Below are 21,036 nucleotides of genomic sequence, written 5' to 3'. Positions count from 1 at the left end.
CTTGATGCCGCAACACATGCCGATGCCATCTCGATGGACGATCGCGAAAATGCATTAGATTGAGCTTTATTTTAGATCAGTGATCTCAGGTTAAATGAATACTGTTTAAATTTGTCATCAAGTATTCCATAAGCACAAGTCATCGGTAATGGTTCAGGGTTTTCGTTGACCGATTAGATCCTGCCTGCTTGTTTAAAGATGCTGTTGATGCCTCAAGATTCTGGTGTCCACTCATTACAACCTTGAACCCGCAGCAGGACATCACGCGGGTCCAATGATGCGACACGAAACCACGATTGACAGCGTATATCCCAGCTGATTCATTTTCATTGATCAAAATCGAGGAGCTTTCCCCTGGGAAGGAATCAGTGCTTGTCTATCTGAGGGTCTCACGCCTACCGCTCGACTTTTTGCACTCCGTATATCCGCACGACTGCCCACGGCCCAAACCACAATGAAGCGGGCTTCCTACCCAGCAGAGTCTCTTGCAGCGTGGTTGCACCTCAATGGGGTGACCTCAAATGGAGTGAAATTTCAAAGGGCCGACACGGGTGATCTGAGCGCCGAGAAAGGTACTGCGGTGATAGCAACCGAGTCTCGAGTCAGTAGTATGAGCGACGCCGAACCTACGATTCTTTTCCGAGTCCCAGCGGACTTGGTACTCTCATTGGAGACTGTCCATGACCATGCCAAGTCAGATCAGCACCTACGCGAGGTCTTGGATGCTGTGGGAGCGTTTGGCACTGTAAGCGGTTCTACATCTTTGTTGTTGTATTCCAACACGTCAGAGGGAGCTTGGCTAAATGAAGGATAGACCACACGTGGAGCAATTCTCATATTTCTCCTACTTCAATTGACACACTCAAGCCCAGATATAACCCAGCGTATTGGGGTGTCAAGTCCCTGGGCGGAATATGTCAAGTTCTTCCCAGAATCATTTCCTCTGCCAACTTTCTATCGAGGCGAGGAAGTATCACTGCTCGAAGGTACTTCGCTCTCATCTGCATTAAACGGCAAAGTCACGGCCTTGGAAAGAGAATTTGAGCATTTACGCCAGTCGACCGAGAGCATACCCTGGTGTCAGCAGTGCTGGTGGGACGCGGATGCGGGGAGATTGTCCATCGAAGATTGGCAATATGTGGACGCCGCGTATCGATCACGCATGGTCGATTTGCCTAGTATCGGACATTCTATAGTGCCCTGCATCGATATGGCCAATCACACCGGCGGAGGGGAAGCGAAAGCCCTTTACGACGTGAGCTCGGAGGGCAGCGTAATCCTGCAGTTACGTTGGGGTCAAGGAATACAACCGGGGGAAGAAGTGACCATCTCGTAAGCCCGCTCCCTTCTCGTTCGCTTTGCAAGTGCTGCCCTCGCCAAGTCAACAGCTCGCTAAACTTTCCGCCGTACAGATACGGTGATGAGAAACCAGCATCCGAGATGTTGTTCGCCTACGGATTTTTGCCGGATGATCTGGCTGATGCCAAGCAAGTTTTATTAGACGTGACACTGCCCGAAGACGACCCCCTGGCAGTCGCGAAGAATATGTTCTGTCGTAAGAACCCCGGGCTCAAGCTATCGGTCGGTGGTGCAAACGAGGGTCAGACAGATGAAGCTGCCTCAGACATTCACTGGGAAAGCCAACTGATTTGGTGGGCAAGTGTCAACGAAGAGGATGGCCTCCACATCGGAATCGCGCAACGTACCGATGGTACCAAGGAGCTCGAGGCACGCTGGAAAGACCACCCCATTCAGTCTTGTGATCAGCTTCTGGGCTTTCTTACAGCAGATCCATCCTGGGAGATTTTCCAACTACGAGCGGTCATGTTAGTTCTCCAGCGAGTGGAGACGCAGCTTGCTTCGCTTCATCGGGTCAGCAACGCAATCGACAGCATTCGCGATGATGAAGCACTCATGGGGAAACTTTTCAGACCAGAGGTCATGGCTACTGTTTCCAAGTTACGAACGCTCGAGGAAGATTTGCTGCAGCGATCAATTCAGAGTCTTATCAACCAGGTCAGATCATCTTCATCCGAAGCAAGAGTCCGTTTGACATACTTAGCTAATCTTCGCATACTAGAGAAACACCCTTGTGGAATCGCCGGCGGTCATGTCATATCTTACGAAGCAGTCGGTCCCGGAGGACGTTGAAGACTTTTCGTGATGACATGGAGACACAGGGAAGGGGGCAGTCCCCTGTACCGTCGCATCTTCCAACCGAGGAGACGATGCGACTGAGAGGCAGGATAAGCCTGCATGAATTCGCGAGTTCCGGCGTCCGCCACTGATGCAATGCAGGGCTCTTCCGTGCGCTCAGCGAACGGAGTCAATTTCCGTTCCGTCGGTAGGATCGTAAAGGAGTTGTAGACCGATCTGAAAGGTCCGACTCGTCAAGGGGGTTGCCGTAGCCACAGAATCAGCCCCCCGTGAGGCATACTTGGCATTCGTCGTATCGCGTACTTTTGCAAGGTCGTATCTTCAAATCTATCCGCGCAGAAAACTAGTATGGGATGTGGATAGCATCCTGCAGAGCACCACGTTGAGCGCGATCCGAGTCTAGAGCTCATGTGTGCTGCCCTTCAAGCGAATCTGACCGTTGGCAGAACTTGCTGCAGGGTGTTAGCAACCTTGATGGACAACAATTGATACCTACTACTACGACTTCATGGCCAGATGCAGTCATGCAGTCATGCACAGGCCCAAAGAGTGAGTGGAGCCTGCGTCCGTGGAGCTTGCCGTTATTGCTCGGCGCTGCCGCACTCGCTCGGCCACCTTCCTTCAACTATCTCAGGGAGTGGTGCTTGACAGCTTCAGCGCCGCTATTCTTCCCAATAAGACTCATGCAAATCTCGTCCCGATGAGCTCGAAACGGTACCGTGGTTCGCGAGTCTATCGGTATTGACTCGGGTAAAACTCGCTTACCCAAAGTTGAGAAGTTCAGAGTCCCGTCTCGACTGGTATGTTACAGCCAGTATCGGCATGGTCCCAGGCTGACGTTTGCCGGTCAAATTTCTCAACTTCATGCAGTCAGCCAGGCTAAAGCCGTGGGGGCGTTGGAACGATGCTGTCTTCTCAGGGTCCAGAAGGATACACATGCGACGGGGTGATAAATCAATTCGAGTCACTTCAACATCTCCACCCACGGGCGGATCGTCCCCGAAGATCAGTGGCCCGTCAGTGACAAGAAGGCCATTCCGAATCTTGAATTCTTTCACGCCTGTGCAGTGCAGGTCTTGGCTTTGAAATGTGCATACCACCATGTGCAACATCAAATATCGTGGTCACGCAAATTGACCGTGACTGCAGTGGAAGGGCCGCAGAAATATTTTTCTGCAGGGTCCCAGCTATCTTTCTTCACACTATCTCGCCAGTCGATGTCACTTTGACAGGGATCGATTTGCATGCCAATAATGTATCCAAGACTCCCGAAGCAGCAGCTCGCGCCGCGCCGAGATCTGGCCAAAATTGGACTGTACCACCAACTTGAGAATTGGTAGACATGGTCAAAATTGAACCGCGATACCCTCCCATATTCAGTTGATAACGGGGAGAACTAAAGACATGCCTGGACATTGCATGCAATTGGAGAATATGTGGGCTTCTCAGCACTTGTGGATCGAGTCAGTGCACCAAGACGATCTCTGGATGGGCTGTCCCCGGACTCCGCACCCTTTGCTCAACTTGCTGCCCCTCGAGAAGGCAAGGTATAAGGTAGCAAGGTGTCAGTTCGTAAAGAGGACGAGAACAGGAAGACCACTCGTGACTGGACCGCATTCTTGCGTCAGACGTTGTGGTGTGGTTCTATCTGTGATCATCAATGACTTCAGCTTAAGTTTATTCAGCTTGCCGAACCTTGGTAGATCATCATTGAATCCTTACTATTTTGTCTGCAAACTCACTTTTCAGCCAATCCTTTCCGAGAAGTGTACGTGAAAAGAATCGCCCTTCTTCTCCGCAAACTGGACTGATATCACCACGATTATTCATTTGTCTGACACTTGCATCTTTATCTTTCCGTCAGCTGGCGAGCCTCGAGGCGTTCGACAGGGATAATGTAGGAAGCCAAGAGTGTGAAGAAGATCATGATTTGCGCATTTGCGTGGTTGATGCAGACTTGTAGAGTAGTGCGACAGCGCAATGCCGCAATCTACAGTACGATTACATACCTGAATACAGGACTGTGGTATTGAAGCCCATCGATACCGATCGTTACGATACTGTAATACCGCGAGCGCGAGTTCCGTGGCACCCTGTGACAATTACGGCAAAGACCTTTCCAAGTTTCCGGGGCTCTCAAGTCTCCATGTTGGAAGTCTGGGGTTCTCGGGAAGATCGCTGGGGCCTTCAACCGAGTCCACACTTTTGCCCCCATCTGTCGGCGCCTCGGCAAGCTGATACCCACGATACCAATCACTCTTCGCCCCTTTGGGGAATATCTTGCAATAGTATGGAAGGAGGAGTGCGAATGCTCTCTCGCTGTAAGAGGGACTTGATTTCCTGCAGGGGCGTATTGTAGATGTCTAGATTGCGAGTCATTAGGAGTCTTGCACCATGTACCTCACCCGGCAGATTTAACCTTCGAAAGCGGTATCGTAAGATGGAATTACTGATACTCGCGAAACAACCTAAACGGCCAAGATCATTGGCGGACTGCACCAAGTCTTCTCCTCTTCACCCGCCCACCGGAAACTGAGTCAGCCTGATCCACCCGCCCGCATTTGCATCTGCACGTCCTCACTCCGTCTTATCGCCTCCCCCCTCTCCTGCATCGGTGGCTTCATGTTTCGTCAGGCGAGGCTGATATCTTTTGGATATTTTGACTATATTGCTTCCTTCGTGAGATGATCTCACACAATCTCTGGCGGTCTCACAGTCTCTGAAGAAGGACTCCGTGCGCTGGAAAGTCTTATAATCCTTTCACACGGCTGATGCGCATCGCTCTATCTCGCCAAGATGCCTGGTATCCTCCCGATGAAGGTAATCAGAGTGGGCGGCAGCCAAAGCCGAATCGCCCAAGCCTGCGATCGTTGTCGAAGTAAAAAAATCCGCTGCGATGGTATTCGCCCCTGCTGCACGCAATGCGCAAATGTCGGATTCGAATGTAAAACGAGCGACAAACTGAGCCGTCGAGCTTTCCCACGTGGATATACAGAGTCGTTGGAGGAGCGCGTGCGCAGTCTGGAAGCGGAGGTCAAAGACCTCAAAGATCTGCTGGATGAGAAGGACGAGAAGATTGATGTTCTATCGCGGATTCACTCTTTCTCTTCAGCTGCGCAGCGGGCTGTCCCCGCACGGTCTCCGTCTATGCCCGTGGTGACGAAAGCGCTGATCTCGGATGAATCTGAAGGCATCATCCATGTCGAACAATACCACCACATCGCTGATTCAGGAAGGGACACCAGTCGTCTGAACGACGGCTTATCGACTACTCGGGGATTTGCTCGTAAGTGTGGGAGCTGGTATCCTTATTGCAGGACTTTCCCTGCTTGAACAACTCAACTCATCCAACCTTTTCTAGATGTCTTGAATCATGCACTTGTGGGACAAGGCAAGGCTCAGCCTACGCACACAGATTTTCTGACCACACCATTGCAGCCGCTTGCCCGTGGATCCCCCGGGCAAGCTGTTGCAACCCCACCACGTCTGGTGTCGGATCAACTTATCAACATATTCTTCCAGGAATGGGCACCTATGTACCCAGTCGTTCATCGACCTACTATTCTCAAGGCCTACGGAGAATACCTGAACGATCTAGGCTCTTTCCAACAGAACGCCCGATTGATGGCTCAGCTAAATTTGATCTTTGGCATTGCGGCCTTGTCGTCCCAGGTGAGTTGTGCCATATCATTCTTCGTTTCTGCCGTACAATCTAACGAGGTGCGCAGTCCCGAACACACCAAGATCCGGCTTTTTTCGAGCAGAATTGGACTCTCTGTCTCGATGCATTCATTGAGGAGACTTCAATTGAAGTACTGCAATGCATCATTCTGGCGCAGATTTATTACATGACAAAGCGCGATTATCGTGCCTTGCTCCGCTACCGTGCTCTGGCTGCAGACAAGTGCCACCAACTAGGGTTGTATCACAACCCTGGCCAGTCGGAGTTCAATCACCTGGAGGCCGAGACCCGGAAGAAGGTTTTCTGGTGTCAATACACCATGGATCGCTTCTGTGCCGCGCTCACAGGCATGCCTGTAATCTTGCCCGATTCCCTCATTCAGACCGAACTTCCGGTGGACATCGATGATGAGAATGTCACGGAGTCAGGCTTCCTACCAACTCTTCCTGGCGAATCGACCCGGATCTCAAGCGCTCTTGCTCTCTTCAGTGCGTCCCGTATTCTGAGCAAAGCCATGGAGTACTTATATCCTTCAAAGACTCGCTTCGACATCTATGTGGCCCGGTTGCGTGCGATCAGCGCGGATCTTGACGAATGGCTCCGTGGTCTCCCTCCTCATCTGCGCCTCGAATTTTGTCAGGACAAACCTAGTACAAACGTCACAGGAAGTCGGTCACCTCTTCTCTCTTTGGTCTTTTACTTTATCCGGTCTTTGGTTCACCGGCCGGCCGTCTGCTTTGCTGAAGAGCACGTCCGATCTCCGTCCATCATGGTCGTGGCTGAGTCAGCCAAACACATTCTGCAAATACTTGATTTGCTTGACGAGCGCCGGCTTTGTCTGTCTGTCAGCATCAACCGGGAAGAGCTGGTCTTTTTCTCGGGATTGGGCCTTTTGTGGCAGACTATGGGTCTCAAGCGGGACAGCAAGCTTGCAAAAGATAGCCAGAAGTTGCTCACAACGGTCGTGGATCGGCTACAAGCTGAATCTTCGACGTCTGCCACCGAATTCAAAGCGATTGCTGGATTCCATCCGGCGCTCAATCCGAGCCCAGCAAGTGACTCTGCGGCTGTCTGTAAAAAGTCCAATGAGATGAAGGCCCCGGCTCACAAGCCTTCAAAATCTCCGAAGAAGCAGTTGCAGTCCCTCAAGGCGCGAATCAGGCACAGTCTGAGTAAGGATCAATCTGCTTCTTCGAGCTCCCAGTCTCGTCGAAACACTGTCTCTGGCTCTACGCCTCCGCTTGACACCCACGCTATACAATCACCCAGTTGGACAAGCCTGCCCCCCACCCACCACCAGCAGCCCACGAATACCGTTTACCCCTTGAGCCGACACTCCTCCCTGGACCTCGGAAACGAGACGCGGCGCCCTGCATCACTTTCCATATATGATCAGCCTCACGTGGGAATGACGTCTGTCGGAGCCGACCCAGCCACAGGAGCCATCACGATGGCTGACTGGGAGTACGTCTTGAGTGATATGGATCACGGGCTTTCCAATATCTTCACCGGCATCTACGGTGGAAGTGAGTGCGGTGAAGATTCTGGTCCGTTCGCCTCCATCACCGCCGATTGCCATCGCAAATCTCACGACTCGACCCTTGCGATGCCCGGCCCGTTGTCAAATGAGCTGCAAGAATTGTCCCCCGAGGCATGGTCTGCGAGTAGCGGAGACTACTCTATTCACAGTGAACTGCCTCATCATGGGTACTTGAGCTACTCTGGGGACCCTCTAGGTAGCAGTGAGGAATTTTCGACGACGGGGAATTTGTCCGTACGTCCGGACGAGCTCAACTTGCCCGATTCATTAGAAGGTCTCGCCGTGCCTTCCAAGGACGATGTTGGTGAATACCGTCTCGCCCAGAGCTGGGACCAACGACCCTCTGTGCAATGAAATTTCCTCAGAGCTACATACTGCGCTATCGTTATACTGTTGACATGAGCTTTTCTTTTCTCTATTTTTCTTTTTCTGTTTTTCTTTTTTTCTTTCCCCCCCCCCCCCCCCCCCCCCCTACTTTTTTTTTTGCTAATGATACCTTACCAAATTGAGGCGTTCTTGGGGAGGCGTTGGCACTATTTACTACTGTGGAAGCTTTGGTCGTCTTCTTTTTCGCCAGTGTCCCTTTTTTTTTTTTTTTTTTTTTTTTTTTTTCAAATCTTGATAATCATATTCGAAATATCTTGTATCTTGTCAGGATAGTTAGTATCATAAATGTGTTTGATTGTAATCTTGATCGTGTGTTTAGGTTTGTAAGTTTGAGTTTTGCCTCTGTACTTTCCTGTCCTCACACTTAGGTCACGGGTTCTTGATGAGAAGCCAACCTAATAGGCCGCGGTTGATGATCTAAAGAGCATGATTGCCCCTTCCTTGCATGGTCAGGACTTGGCATACAGTGTCGAGACCAGGCAAGGCAATCACGAGATGACTGTTGTCACATCGCGCAGAATAGATATGCGGAAGTCAGCGGCAGTTCCTCACCCAGTCAGGGACTGGGCTCGGAGCCTCGTCCGCTGTCCGCCAACCCCAACCACCACATGGACCTGCCTACCTTCGTAACCACTCTGGGCTGCTTCGCACATTCAACCTCGGCATAGTTCCCTGTTATGAACCCTTCCTGCAGATTCTCAGCTTTTGCTATGATGAAAGCTCGAGCGGCATGGAAGACCGCGACAGCCAAGCCGCTGCGCTGTTCAACTTTGGACGGCACCCTCGCAGCTCTTGCTTCCAAGCCAATGATAGAAAAAGCACGGCGTCCGCTCCACTATCGGAAAGGCCTATCGAACAGGCCGGCCAGTAACAAGTGGCCTGGCTGACTGGAGGAATACGGTTCCGAGAGGAATCCCTTCAGTGGCGCTCACCACCAGCATCATTGACACGTTCTAAAATCCTTCTACTGCGAGGTTAAAGGGGTCCACCGCTTGCGGGTCGGCCATAGTACGCAAACTACGCATAGCGCAGTCCCTCGCTGGATGCCCCTAGCGGGGTCTCGATTCGAAAGAGAACAATCATCGCCACGATTCGTCTGGGCGGATGATCCGGAACAAACTGGAAATCATGTGCGAAAGGTCACAAGAACGGGGGTTGCCACGCCGCTGAGGTCACTCTGGTTCGTCTGTGTCTCGATCCAAAGATCGTCGCCAGGGATTCTCACAACGCCGTCCGGATTCGTATGGGCGCTGCGGTTGTGGATTGGCTGCACTCTCGTCCGTCTCCATTACCCCGAACTTCAGATGTGCTCGGGAGCAGTACTGTACTGGACTCGCCCCCAGTCCCCCGTTATCTTTATCAGCGGACGTTTATCACTATTCATTACGGGCAGTGCTTTGATCGGGACGCCATTTCACAAGTGCGGAGATTGGTTAGAGAACCCTGAAAGACTGCCTGGGTGCTATTGTTGTAAAGTCCATTCGCTGGAACCATGGCAGGCGCCGCTGTCTCGCCGTTGCCTCGCCCATGTCGTTGCGTCAGTTACGGACGATCGATCCATGGTCAAAGGTCTGGTTTTTCCCCAGACGGAGCCCATGACAGCCACATGGAGAGGGCTTTTCCTTTGGTCGCCAAGGCTTGGCGACGAATGAGGAATGAATTCAGTAGTGACGTAGACGAATCAGCCAGTGTATAAGGGTTTATTCGTCGGCAAGTTTTCTCGTACTTCTGGTGACGCTTCAGTGTCTTTAGTCCGACTAGATACATACCGTAAGACTAATTGAGCGATCAGCACAACTACGAACACCCACCTGCGTCTGAGTCATCCCGAGATGCCTCTTAAGAATCTCTTCCAGACAAAACCGGAGGATGTGTACGGCAACGCAGACATTCCTCGAGAGTCTACCTCGACCGCAGAGCATGAAAAGGGCGCACACGATGTCGTTGACACGCCCATTCCTCTCCTCACATGGCGGTCCTTCTTGATGGGCGTCTTCATCTCCATGGGTGGCTTCTTGTTCGGATACGACACGGGTCAGATTTCCGGTTTCCTTGAGATGAAGAACTTCTTGCAGCGGTTTGGCGAGCCTAACGCCAACGGGACTTACTATTTCACAAACGTTCGCTCGGGCCTTATTGTGGCTTTGGTATGCTGACGACCTGTCTTATCATGACTTGACTGAAGATGAGAGGCGCTAATGTTAACACATCTGTAGCTGTCAATCGGTACTCTGATGGGAGCTCTTGTCGCCGGTTTCGTTGCTGATCGAATTGGTCGAAAATGGTCCATTAGTCTTTGGTCTGCGATTGTCTGTGTTGGTGTCACCGTGCAGATTTCGTCTCCCGTCGGGAAATGGTATCAGGTTGCCCTTGGCCGTTGGGTTGCGGGCCTCGGTGTGGGTGGTCTGTCTCTGCTTGTGCCCATGTATCAGGCCGAGTCTGGGCCAAGACACATCCGTGGTGCTCTGATCAGGTGTGCAATAATTTCCGTCTCCTGCATATGGATCTTTGTAACTAACTTTCTCCAGCACATACCAGTTGTTCATCACCTTGGGAATCTTCGTTGCGAATTGTATCAATTTCGGAACTGAGAAGAAGACCTCGACTGCGTCGTGGCGCATTCCAATGGGAATCACCTATCTTTGGGCGCTCATTCTTGGTATTGGTATGGCCTTCTTCCCTGAGAGTCCTCGATACGACTACCGCCATGGCAAAGTCGACAAGGCTATCAGTACACTGTCAAAGATTTACGGCGTTCCCCGCAATCATCGCGCCCTCCATCTTGAGTTTGACGAAATCAAGCAAAAGTATGAAGAGGAAGTCAAGAATGGCCAAGCGTCTTGGGTGCAGATGTTCCGGGCTCCCACCATGGCTCGCCGTGTGGTCATTGGAGTCGTTCTCCAGGCTCTCCAGCAGCTCACCGGTGCCAACTACTTCTTCTACTATGGAACCACCGTCTTCCAGGGCGCTGGTATCCAGAATAGTTACGTGACTCAGATGATTCTCGGAGGAGTGAACTTTGGTACCACCTTCCTCGGACTGTACCTGATCGAACATTTTGGTCGTCGCCGATCACTCATTGCGGGTGCCTTGTGGATGTTCGTGTGTTTCATGATCTTCGCCTCTGTCGGACACTTTTCACTTGATCGAGAGAACCCTCAAAATACCAAGACTGCCGGAGTTGTCATGGTGGTGTTCGCTTGTCTGTTTATCCTGGGCTTCGCCAGCACGTGGGGGCCAATGGTCTGGGCCATCATCGCCGAGCTCTTCCCTTCGCAATACCGGGCCCGCGGCATGTCCCTCTGTACCGCTTCCAACTGGCTGTGGAACTTCTTGCTCGCCTTCTTCACTCCGTTCATCACTAGCGCCATCGACTTCCGATACGGTTATGTCTTTGCAGGCTGCTTGTTCCTCGCGGCAGCCACAGTCTACTTTGGCGTCGTCGAGGGCCAGGGCCGAACTCTGGAGGAAATTGATACCATGTATCTGATGAACGTGAAGCCGTGGAAGAGCTCCAAGTTCGAATTCCCCGCTGATCCCAGCGTAATGCGCGGCTCCTTTGACAAGGGTCAGCAGCGCGCTTCGCACATCGATGGACCTAATGCGGGTAACGGTGTGTTGGAGTCGGAAGGTCCTTCTGCCCCTGTCACTGCGACTGGAGGACGCACCGAGCTTTGATGGATTGAGGTAATTTCATCGGCTGACAACCTACTGATCCACTTCGAAGGCAGACACAGGAGTACCGCACGTAAATCTTTTGGATGAACATTTCTCAATGAGTATATATGCATCCCAACTCCTCTTTCTTTGTGTCCCTATCGTGTCGAACTCCATTATGTGTACATGTATACGAAAATTTTATGTATTTTAATTTCTTATTTGAGTTTTATACGTTTTCTTATTCACACCGTTGGTGCTGTTTGAAAGTGTAAAAGGCCTAGCAACGCATTAAGAGAGCCTCCAGCTGGCATCGTGTTGGCTTTCGGATACGGATTGTAACCACTCCGCATATTTGAGTGAGGGTCCAAGTGGTTTCTTTCCCCAGTGTACATACACGTATTAGCGTGTAGACATTCTCTACCATGTCTCAAACTCAACAAGATCAGTCCTGGCGAGTACATTGTTCGAGGACTGTGGATTTCGACGCAAACTCCCAAATATCAAACAGCCAGGAAGGGCGCTCCGCCTATCATTTTGGCGAGGGATCCGTGCCTTTTGCGCTCATTTAATAGACTGACATTGACAGTTGCTGTTCCAGAATCCTCGAGGGATACTTTATCCTGAATTCCGCTCGCCCGTCTCCTTTTGCCCCCTTTTGTCTGCACTCCTCTTCTACTGATCGACTTAACAGTTGTCGTGGTCAGCCCGAACGATAACATTCCACTTGTCATCGTGGAAAAGCTGTCCCGAGAATTTCTGGCCACCTCCAGTCCAGCACTTGTTCTTGAGGACCTGTGCTCCATCAGCGATGTTGTAGAAGCCGGGGAGGACCTTTGTGAAGGTGTTCTAAATCTCTTGTTAACTTGGGTCTCGCCACTTCCCAGGAGCTCCCTTCGAACACTTACATCGTTACACCACCAAATTGCTGCTGCATACGAGCAGCTGACTCGTGCACAATTACCCGGGCCAGGGCCCGCTGTGGGCTGACCAGACACACCACGGAGATACTTGATGCCGTTGGTGATGTCGGCCTGACGGGCGCCGTCGAAAATGTTGCACAGCCAAGAGTCACCGCGCTTTGTGAGTTGCGACTCAGCGTGGGCTTGTTCTTCCTCGTCGGCCTTGTCCAGACCAAAGTCGGTGTCGAAGTTGGGGTTAATTTCGCGGAGCTGGGCCACGATTTGTTGGACGGTGCCGTTCAGAACGACCTTTTCGCTGCCGGGGGCGGATTCAACCTCCCAGCTGAATTCCTCGATATTGTAGCCCTGGATGGGGGCCTCGTTGAGAGCTTGGGCCTGGCTGGGGGGTCAGCTTCATATGGACGTTGATTCATGAATTGATCTTGAGAGATATATATCACGCACCCCGGTGACAAGAGCGGCTCCCAGGATGCTGAGAACTTTGAACGACTTCATGATTGCGACAAGAAGAGAGTAAAACTATTGATGGATTGATCGATGGTATTCTGCGAATATGCTTCAATTTATAGCGAAGATTCTTCCAGTCTGGCTGGGTTTGCCATTAGCCCATATTGAGTAAAGCGTGCAAGCAGTATAGAATACTACAATTGATGATATCAAGGCTAGTAGCCAACCATGACCCGTGAATCATTTTCCAAGATCGCAGAAGTTGCATATTGGAAGGAAGTGGACACCATTCCCGCTATAACTTGGGGGCCAAAAACTACCCAACTCCATAGCCTCCATACAATCGATAGGTATTTTATTACAGACTGTTAAGCAAGTACGAAGGTCGCGCCTTTCGGGTGGGAGAATAAATCTTGGGGTTTCCTTGTAGGCAGATCGGGCAGATTACTCACGTCGGCTCATCTCGATGCGAAGAATAAGATTGATAATTGAGCAGTACCACCGTTCTCACATAGCAGCCTGCCTGACGGAAGTCACGATACCAGACAGTGCTGACTTGTTTACAGCGCTTTCATGTTGTTTAAAAAGAGTAACTTATCCGATCAGAAGACACCTTCCCTGCGGCTGTCTAGTTGATTCCGCCATCTAAACCTCGTTGATTCTGCATGGCTGCAATCAGGTACTGAGCTAGGAGTGCCTTTTTGCTTACCTCTTACCTTTTAGGGATGGACACTGCAGCCGCCTGCCTGTTCGAGATGGCTCCATATGGGTGCATTCAAAGTGGATATGAAGTCCCCACTGTGTTTGAAGAGATGAAGAATGCGCCCAAGTGGATATGCTGGATGATTTCTCTGCTCTTTTGGTTCAATCTCGACGACTCGACATTGTGTTTGCATGGTTATGTTTGTGAAGATTTCATGTACTCAAGGCAGTGAAGACACTATATTGATTTACGATCGTTGTTTCTTACATCCGTGCTGCTCTAGGACTTCCGCATAGGTAGCATTGCGTGCGCATCGGAGGTAAGGTTATCATGGCCCTTCTTCACCGAACCGTTCTGGTTTCGCTTGATTTTCAGCTCTTGGGAAGTACTAAGTAGCAAGTAGTACTAGACTACCGAGTACCGAGTCCCGAGTCGACGAGTAGAGTACTGCTGGAGTAGTCTGCAGATGGGAAGAAAAGTTTGAGTGCCCCCATCTCCCCACGTATTCGGTCCTCGAGCTCAGCAACGCCAAGCCAGACAAGCAGCCCGTGTGTAAGTACCTCAGCATGGAATTCTGGATGAAAAGAAAGTTGAAAGCCTAGAACAACCCTATGATGAGAGTTCTCCCTAGTCCCACATTTGATGGAAAACAAAGGCTACCTGGTATGTCGGACCCCGGATCGGAAGAAGAGAGAAGTAAAGGAGAGAATGTTAAGAGAGAGATGTCGAAGTTAGGGTTGATGTCGCGGAGCTGAGTGGCGATTTGTGGAATAGTGCCGTCAAGGACGACCCTTGTCGCTCCCCGGGGTGGATTCAACCTCCCAGCTGAATTCCTCAATGTTGTAGCCCTCGCTCGGAGCCTCGTTCAGAGCTTGGGCCTGGCATTGCGTCAGCTTGGGCCTGGAATTGCGTCAGCTTGGGGATGGACTCATTGGAAATGATTGCAACATACACCCGCGAAGAAAGCGGCTCCTAAGATGCTGAGGACTTTGAAAGACTTCATGGTTCCTATCAAGTATTGATGGTTGTCTGAAAGAAAAGTTCAGATTATTTTTGATCCTTTGAAGGGAATCGTTGTGCGGAAATGGTCCAATTTATATCGAAGAATTCTTAAGCTTGTATCATTGGCACTCGATGCTGATAGAAGTACGCAACATCACTTGTGAGGGGATCTAGGTCCATGACTGATCGACCAACCTATAACCTCACTCGCCCATCACTCGACCCAAGTGTGTGAACTTGTGAAGTACATATAGTCCAAGTCCAGGTATTCAACCAGTGGGGGAAACCAACCTGTATTACTGATCTCAAGGAACTAGATACGATGAGGTTGAGCCAAATCCATCAGTTCAACCGAGGGCTCTAGTAGGCTCAAGGTAAACAATCACTCAACGCTGGTCGCTCCAGTGGGAAACCTTTCGTTGGCCTTCATCTAGTGGACAGGGAGACGAGAGAATCTCGAACTTTTCTCCACTGTCCACCCATCGAGGGCCCTGCTCTTCGAGATATGTGAACCTAGGTAGTACCTACTAACAGGTACCTACTAACTTGCATCAATATAGTTCCCACACCCAGCGAATTAATCAGGGCAAAACGTCTTGAATCATGCAGACTTGTTCTGGGCGGGATGACCAGACGCTCTATCACTCTCGTCTTTTTAGTTTTTCAGGATCCACCCAGAATTGGCAGAAGTCGATGAGAGGAATCTTTGACGGGGTTTGGGACAAATGGGGAATTTCAATTGTATACAGCTATACATAAAGAATCTCCATGTTTATGGAATTTAAATCAGGGGACAATCAGACCTGGATAGGAAACCTTGGTCAGTACTCAGTAGTACCCCTTTGATATAGATATAATGCAAAAGAGCCTCTGTGCATGCCCTTTTCTGTGTGTTATCCAACGGGCACATAATAATAGGCTCGTGGACTGAACAGAAGTGGAGACTCGGTGAGGAGGTCGGTCCTACTGAACAATCCACATGGGTTCGAGGGTTACATCAACTCACTGGAGTTACAAAATTGAGGCACTTGTGCACCAAGATATATGCGACTTGTGTACACCATGACTAATCCCCTCAGCTGGATCGAGATGGCAATCCAGATCCTGAACATTTGTCCGGGGTTCGTCGTGGAGCAAGCTCTCATCGACAGCGCTGGTCTCGACAAGGAAGTGGGTTTTCCTTGAACTCCAGAACGGCGTGGTTTCATCCAACATCTCAGAGACGGCTGTTCGGCACGCTGCCAAGTTTGTCCGGAGTCGAACGCTTGGCGCGGTCTTGGCGTCAGCTGCAGGATCAACTTTACATCAATCATGATGGACTAAAATGCTAGATTGCTACTGTTCCAAACGGACTTGAACTAGTTATTACGGTGCGACCGAGCAAATACCAAGATACAATACTCTAGTCTATAGTGTCTATAGTCTATACTATATTACTACATAAATATACCGGACTCTGGGCAATATGCGTCACCGCGGATATTACTAGTCTTTTCTGTTCTTGTCAGTCAGTATTCCGCCCAGAAATACTTCCCGTCACAAAAATTCCGCAGTTCCCGGCCCTAGGTCCAGCACTTAACTTTTCCGGTCCTGTATCGAACTGCAAGAACGAAGGCAAGTACATGTGTAGCTGCTACTCGCTTAGTATGCGTACTACTACTGTCGGGAGAGCAGGGCTTCATTTGCAGGGCTGGTAGATATGTCAGTATACCACGAGTACACACTACACACTACACACTACACACTACACACTACACACTACACACTACCTAACACAGGGTACCAGTACCACTTAGGCGCATACAATCGATTCACCTCTGCTGCCACAAGTGGCTCTCTAGTGTCACTTTCCTCTCATCTCACTCGATGTCGATCGACACAACGCTCTGATTTCGGATCCTCTCAGTCCAGTCTCCCTGACATGAAAGATCGTGCGCATCAAGGCTTCGAGGTACCGTCCAGGTGATGGCCCCAGACGCAAAGCTTGACAATTCTCGGAGTATCGGAACAACGCCGATTCCTTGCGCCGTCTCCAAAAGTCGGAATGGTTGGCACGACCCCAGCGTCAACCCCTTCAGATGACGAAGAAGCCTGCGCAAGAAGAACATCCACCTCTCATACCCATTTTAGCCTCCCAGATTACCATTGGCTATCAATATTTCCACTATCACTCCTAATCGACTTGGGTCCCATGTGAGAACCTGAAGAAGGTGGACAAGACTCAAATGTCAGGTTACATCCTCGCCGTAGTTCGTTTTGGTGTCCTGAGACACTTCTGACGGTCTTTTTTCCACCCTACATTCATGGATTCTAGTGAGGAGACATCCCTTTACTCGCTCCGTTCTATCATCGATACCTGGACCTGTACCGGGGGACCTGCTAGCGGTTGTCTTCGTGATTATGACTCCCAGTTCGATGATCGAACCAAGATCCCAACACAAACAAGCCCTCTCAATCATCACAGATGAATCACCCGGGGAAAGAGACGGAGAAAGTGGCGATGGTGTTGTTCGAGCGGTTTAGCTTCTCCTCATTAGAGGCACACAAGACGGTCACTTACACAAGCTGGGCGACGCTCTTTCCCGACGAGGATCTCCAGCACGTTCTTCAGGACCAGTAAAAGGGTTGCTCTGATTTCAATCAACCCGTGTGGTGGATCGATATTCAAGACGCCACTGAGCAAGATATCCGAGCCGTCTCCCATGCTTTTTCTATTCATCCGTTAACGGCAGAGGACGTGGTTATTCGCGAGCCTCGTGAGAAAGTGGATGTCTGGGACGATTACTATTTGATCTGCTTTCAAACCCTTATCCACCAGTCCCTGCAGAAACAGGAGCAACCGGAAATTCAAGTCTCGGTGGCCCTGTGCATTCTCGTCTTTCAGTGTAGGGCAATCACCTCTCTGAGTGGAATACATGTGAACCGAGTGAGAGAGCGGATTCATGGGATGCATAATCCCTCGATCTTGACCAGTGACTGGATCTGCTATGCAATGATGTACGTTTAGTCAACTCCGTAGGCTTATCTTCTAATCACAGTGCACAAGTAACTTATATTCTACAGAGACGAGATCATCAACAGCTTCGAGTCCTTTGCTCGGGACGCGGAACGCGAGGGTGAGGCGATTGAGGACCAAATTTATACAGTCCGTATTGATGACGCCCAGATTCTTTTGCCACGAGTCAACGTCCTCCGCAAGAAAATCGCTCAAATCACTCGCTACCTAAGCCGTAAAGTCGATGTCTTGAACGGTTACGTGAAATGCTGCCAGGCCCCGACAAGTACCCAGTTCTCTCAGATGGGGAGCTTATTCTTTATCTGAGCGACGTGCAAGATCACCTTGTCACGACTATCTCAGCCTTGGAACACATTGATGAGTTGATCGGTCGATCTCCGCCAAATTGCCTGGCCCAGATCAGCGCTATCAATCTGCAATTGAGCTGCACCTTCACATGGGGCTTAAGCAAGATCACGGTTCTCGCCACGATCTTTGTACCCTGCCGTCTGGTGACGGGATTCTTTGAAATGAATGTTGAAGTGCCTGGACAAAACACTCCCGGTCTGACATCGTTTTCCAGCATCGTTGGCTGTTTTATCGCATTCATATGCATTTGCATCTCCATGGCTATCAAGTGTTAGGTTCTGTGACTGCATTTACTCCGGCAGCCGGGTTTGGCTAGGGAGCATGTGCTCTAATTTTTACATGGCAAAAACATGTAAGGCAACACTTTCTCATCCTCAATAATCCCATAATTTCCACACTAGCCGGGCAATCATACACCGTGATGCAAAATCTCTCTTGGAAATTTAGGGAAGACAGGTCACAACACCGATTCCGTTCATGACACAACGCTACTCAAATATCCGCCGTATAAAAACCTCTTTGGGTGGGATAAAGTCAACAACAACTATCATTGGATGTGGCTCAGTGATACATCGTCAATTCAATAACTTGCGAGTTCGGAGGTGGTGCAATATAGTAGAGCCACCTTCTTTCCTGAGCATCTCTTAATTATAACATGGAAATCCGCGTGCTAGAATCTCCGGGACTATTTGTATCAATCCAAGTAAGTTCCAATTTGAGCCTGACATAAAGCCAGCTTCGTGACGGCACTTTGAAGCTCCGTGGGCACCTGAGTGCGAATTCAGCAGGTTTAGTGAGTCGATCTAAAGAGTGAGTGATAGGCAGGTCCTAAAGAGTCTCGCCCTCTCTTTCCAGAGTACGCAGTCATTGCCAGCTACTCCACGAATTTGCTGACATCGATTCGCCTCCCTCGTGTCTTTCCTTTCTCTCCTCTGTGTTGCAAAGCGTCGCATACAAACCACCCATTCACACACCATAGGCCACTGAGGCAGCCACCCCGTCGCGCTTCCACTTCACAGCCAAGCCTTGCCGATAAAGTCAACGCTAAGCCACTTTAGGCGCTTACTTGCGAGTCATAGGAGCCCAAAAGATACTAGATCGAGAAAGAAGTCATTTTAGGGCTTGAAGTCGCCTGAAGAGCCCCCTTTCCAAGCTGAAGTGATCCATTACTTACGGAATAGCCCCTCCAAGGTCAGGTGATCTTTAAATCCTGGATGAATCTCTCATAATTCCAGATCTTCCGTTCTCTTCTTACCCCTCTTTTTACTCTTAAGTGTTGTCACAATCTTCAACTAGCACTATTCTCAAGCCGATATCGAACCCTTCTTCATTCGACATCATGACTGAAACATACGTGACCGGTACATGTCTATGTCAAGAGATCCAGTATCGCATTGCTCTGCCTTCCTCTGACACGCTTCCCAAGGTAAGATCTTGGTCCTCAGTGACGACGTAACTCCACGGCTTGGCGTTACTCCTATGCACTGCCTGCTATCAGATATCGCATCGCATACATCCATTTTGTGACCAAGCGACTAAGCGTCAATCACCCAGGTCATTCTCTGCCACTGCAACAACTGCAAACGCAACACTGGCTCCGGCTTTTCCGCCAACATTGTCGTGCTACAATCGCAATTCAAATACACGCAGGGCACACCGAAAGTGTACACGGATCGCAGTGACAAGGGCCCTGCGGTTCTTCGGGAATTTTGCCCATCGTGCGGCACGCCACTCTCGTCACGAACAGATGACGGGAGCGATGATGTTGCCGTCAAGTCGGGAACGCTGAGTGAAGAGGATCGGGCTCGGTGCTCGGAGCTGGGAATGGAAATCTTTCATCATCGAAAGGATGGGTGGATTAGGGGAATGGAGGACGTGGATGTTCCGAGGAGAAATGGAAGTATGGCTAGCTAGGTCTCTGCCGGGGCTGGGTTTTTCATGGCTGGATGATCGATAGCTTACAGCATCATCACTTTTTCCCTTGAGGGGCTATTGGTGTAGTAAATGTTGTATCCTGCTGTAGCATACACTCACAGTCTTCATGTCTAGCATGTGACTGAATGGCATGCCTCAGGAAGTCCTATGGGTCATTCACCAGTATCCCAATTTGGGGAGGTGGTGAGACAAGAAGAGTACCTCCTATCTTATTTCGCCGGGGCCCAGCGGATGCTGCTGGTATAGAACTGTCGTTTGACGTGTCACTTGAGTATTATTGACCAAAGTGCTGTTCAATTGCATCGGGACTTCACTTGCTTATCATGGTTAAGTTTAATCTAGTCCCGCACCAGGCGTGAATGGCTGGGATCTACGAGGGTGTCCCCCGCAGGCATCACCTCGGTCTTGACTATCGATAACCTATCGATAACCTATCGATAGTCGATACCAGTTTGTTATCCTGCTGACCAGACGGCACCCGTTAAAGCTTCACCGCCCTGCATCTCCACTGCTTGCAGCCTTGCGCCTCAGGACTCCAGTCGGTGAGCCGCTAAGCTACACCGAAACAACATCATCATCTGGTCATTCCGGACTTTTTGTGGGGAATGTTTTGAATCGAGATTTGAGTCTTGAGTCTTCTCTCCTCAGATCATTCCACGGTACAGCAGGTATCAGATGCAAGATAAAGTCTTCAACTACAAGTCACGGATCCATGAAGGCATGAACAGCTAGGGCATGCAGACCAGCCGTTTTCACCCACACAAAGCTCACAGGCGAGACTGGCAAATATTCCATGTCGGACTGATGACATACTCAAGGTCAGTTTGATAAAGGGTTGCGGTCGAACATCATGGCTCATACCCCCCACCTAGAGCACTTGGAACGATTGCTGACGAATGTCCAATCTTGTTCTTCGCCCTTGATGGAATAAATATTCGGATGACACCTGTTCATGCCAAGCCGAGGCCAGGCAATTCTGGAACTCACCAGGGGTCCAATTGTATTCTGATACACACTGACTCCGGTTCAAAGTCGTCCGGTTCATCGTACCTGCTTCACATCTAGCCTTGCTAATTTGACCGAGACTCTAATGTCCGACTCAATTAGTTCTTCCGTTCACTGCCGTGACGCCGTCAATTTTCGGCTAATTTCCTCATGAGTCGGAGCGCCGTCCTCCGGGTGGGCTCCCGGTGTGCTTCCCACGCCTCCACCGACAGACCCCATTTGCCGACATATTCA

At 50.3% G+C, this 21,036-nt stretch overlaps 7 protein-coding genes across 7 annotated transcripts; 6 read left to right on the top strand and 1 right to left on the bottom strand.

Annotated features, from left to right (window-relative positions):
- Positions 1 to 454: 454 nt before the first annotated feature.
- N7539_002441 (SET domain-containing protein) lies at positions 455 to 2,164 on the top strand (the record flags this gene model as incomplete). Its single annotated transcript, XM_056932044.1, has 4 exons — positions 455 to 745; positions 815 to 1,332; positions 1,413 to 2,016; positions 2,081 to 2,164. 4 exons carry the CDS (start codon positions 455 to 457, stop codon positions 2,162 to 2,164), a joined length of 1,497 nt encoding a protein of 498 aa, XP_056792003.1.
- A 2,789-nt stretch (positions 2,165 to 4,953) lies between these two features.
- Positions 4,954 to 7,733, top strand: facB (C6 transcription factor FacB/Cat8; the record flags this gene model as incomplete). The annotated part of the gene is made up of 3 exons (XM_056932043.1): positions 4,954 to 5,443; positions 5,519 to 5,829; positions 5,886 to 7,733. The coding sequence occupies 3 exons, from the start codon at positions 4,954 to 4,956 to the stop codon at positions 7,731 to 7,733; spliced, it is 2,649 nt and encodes an 882-aa protein (XP_056792002.1).
- Positions 7,734 to 9,598: 1,865 nt separating this feature from the next.
- N7539_002439 (sugar porter family MFS transporter) lies at positions 9,599 to 11,444 on the top strand (the record flags this gene model as incomplete). Its single annotated transcript, XM_056932042.1, has 3 exons — positions 9,599 to 9,913; positions 9,983 to 10,239; positions 10,295 to 11,444. 3 exons carry the CDS (start codon positions 9,599 to 9,601, stop codon positions 11,442 to 11,444), a joined length of 1,722 nt encoding a protein of 573 aa, XP_056792001.1.
- Positions 11,445 to 12,110: 666 nt separating this feature from the next.
- N7539_002438 (uncharacterized protein) lies at positions 12,111 to 12,841 on the bottom strand (the record flags this gene model as incomplete). The annotated part of the gene is made up of 3 exons (XM_056932041.1): positions 12,111 to 12,272; positions 12,332 to 12,721; positions 12,791 to 12,841. The coding sequence occupies 3 exons, from the start codon at positions 12,839 to 12,841 to the stop codon at positions 12,111 to 12,113; spliced, it is 603 nt and encodes a 200-aa protein (XP_056792000.1).
- A 2,719-nt stretch (positions 12,842 to 15,560) lies between these two features.
- Positions 15,561 to 15,813, top strand: N7539_002437 (uncharacterized protein; the record flags this gene model as incomplete). The annotated part of the gene is made up of 2 exons (XM_056932040.1): positions 15,561 to 15,668; positions 15,691 to 15,813. 2 exons carry the CDS (start codon positions 15,561 to 15,563, stop codon positions 15,811 to 15,813), a joined length of 231 nt encoding a protein of 76 aa, XP_056791999.1.
- A 1,149-nt stretch (positions 15,814 to 16,962) lies between these two features.
- On the top strand, positions 16,963 to 17,820 carry N7539_002436 (uncharacterized protein; the record flags this gene model as incomplete). Its single annotated transcript, XM_056932039.1, has 3 exons — positions 16,963 to 17,049; positions 17,122 to 17,495; positions 17,562 to 17,820. The coding sequence occupies 3 exons, from the start codon at positions 16,963 to 16,965 to the stop codon at positions 17,818 to 17,820; spliced, it is 720 nt and encodes a 239-aa protein (XP_056791998.1).
- A 1,381-nt stretch (positions 17,821 to 19,201) lies between these two features.
- Positions 19,202 to 19,776, top strand: N7539_002435 (GFA family protein; the record flags this gene model as incomplete). The annotated part of the gene is made up of 2 exons (XM_056932038.1): positions 19,202 to 19,288; positions 19,417 to 19,776. The coding sequence occupies 2 exons, from the start codon at positions 19,202 to 19,204 to the stop codon at positions 19,774 to 19,776; spliced, it is 447 nt and encodes a 148-aa protein (XP_056791997.1).
- Between the last annotated feature and the right edge of the window lie 1,260 nt (positions 19,777 to 21,036).

Source organism: Penicillium diatomitis (assembly GCF_028827545.1).
Source record: "Penicillium diatomitis strain IBT 30728 chromosome Unknown utg000003l_segment0_segment0, whole genome shotgun sequence".
In the NCBI taxonomy this organism is placed as follows: domain Eukaryota; kingdom Fungi; phylum Ascomycota; class Eurotiomycetes; order Eurotiales; family Aspergillaceae; genus Penicillium; species Penicillium diatomitis.
This window is presented reverse-complemented; position numbering and strand designations above follow the sequence as displayed.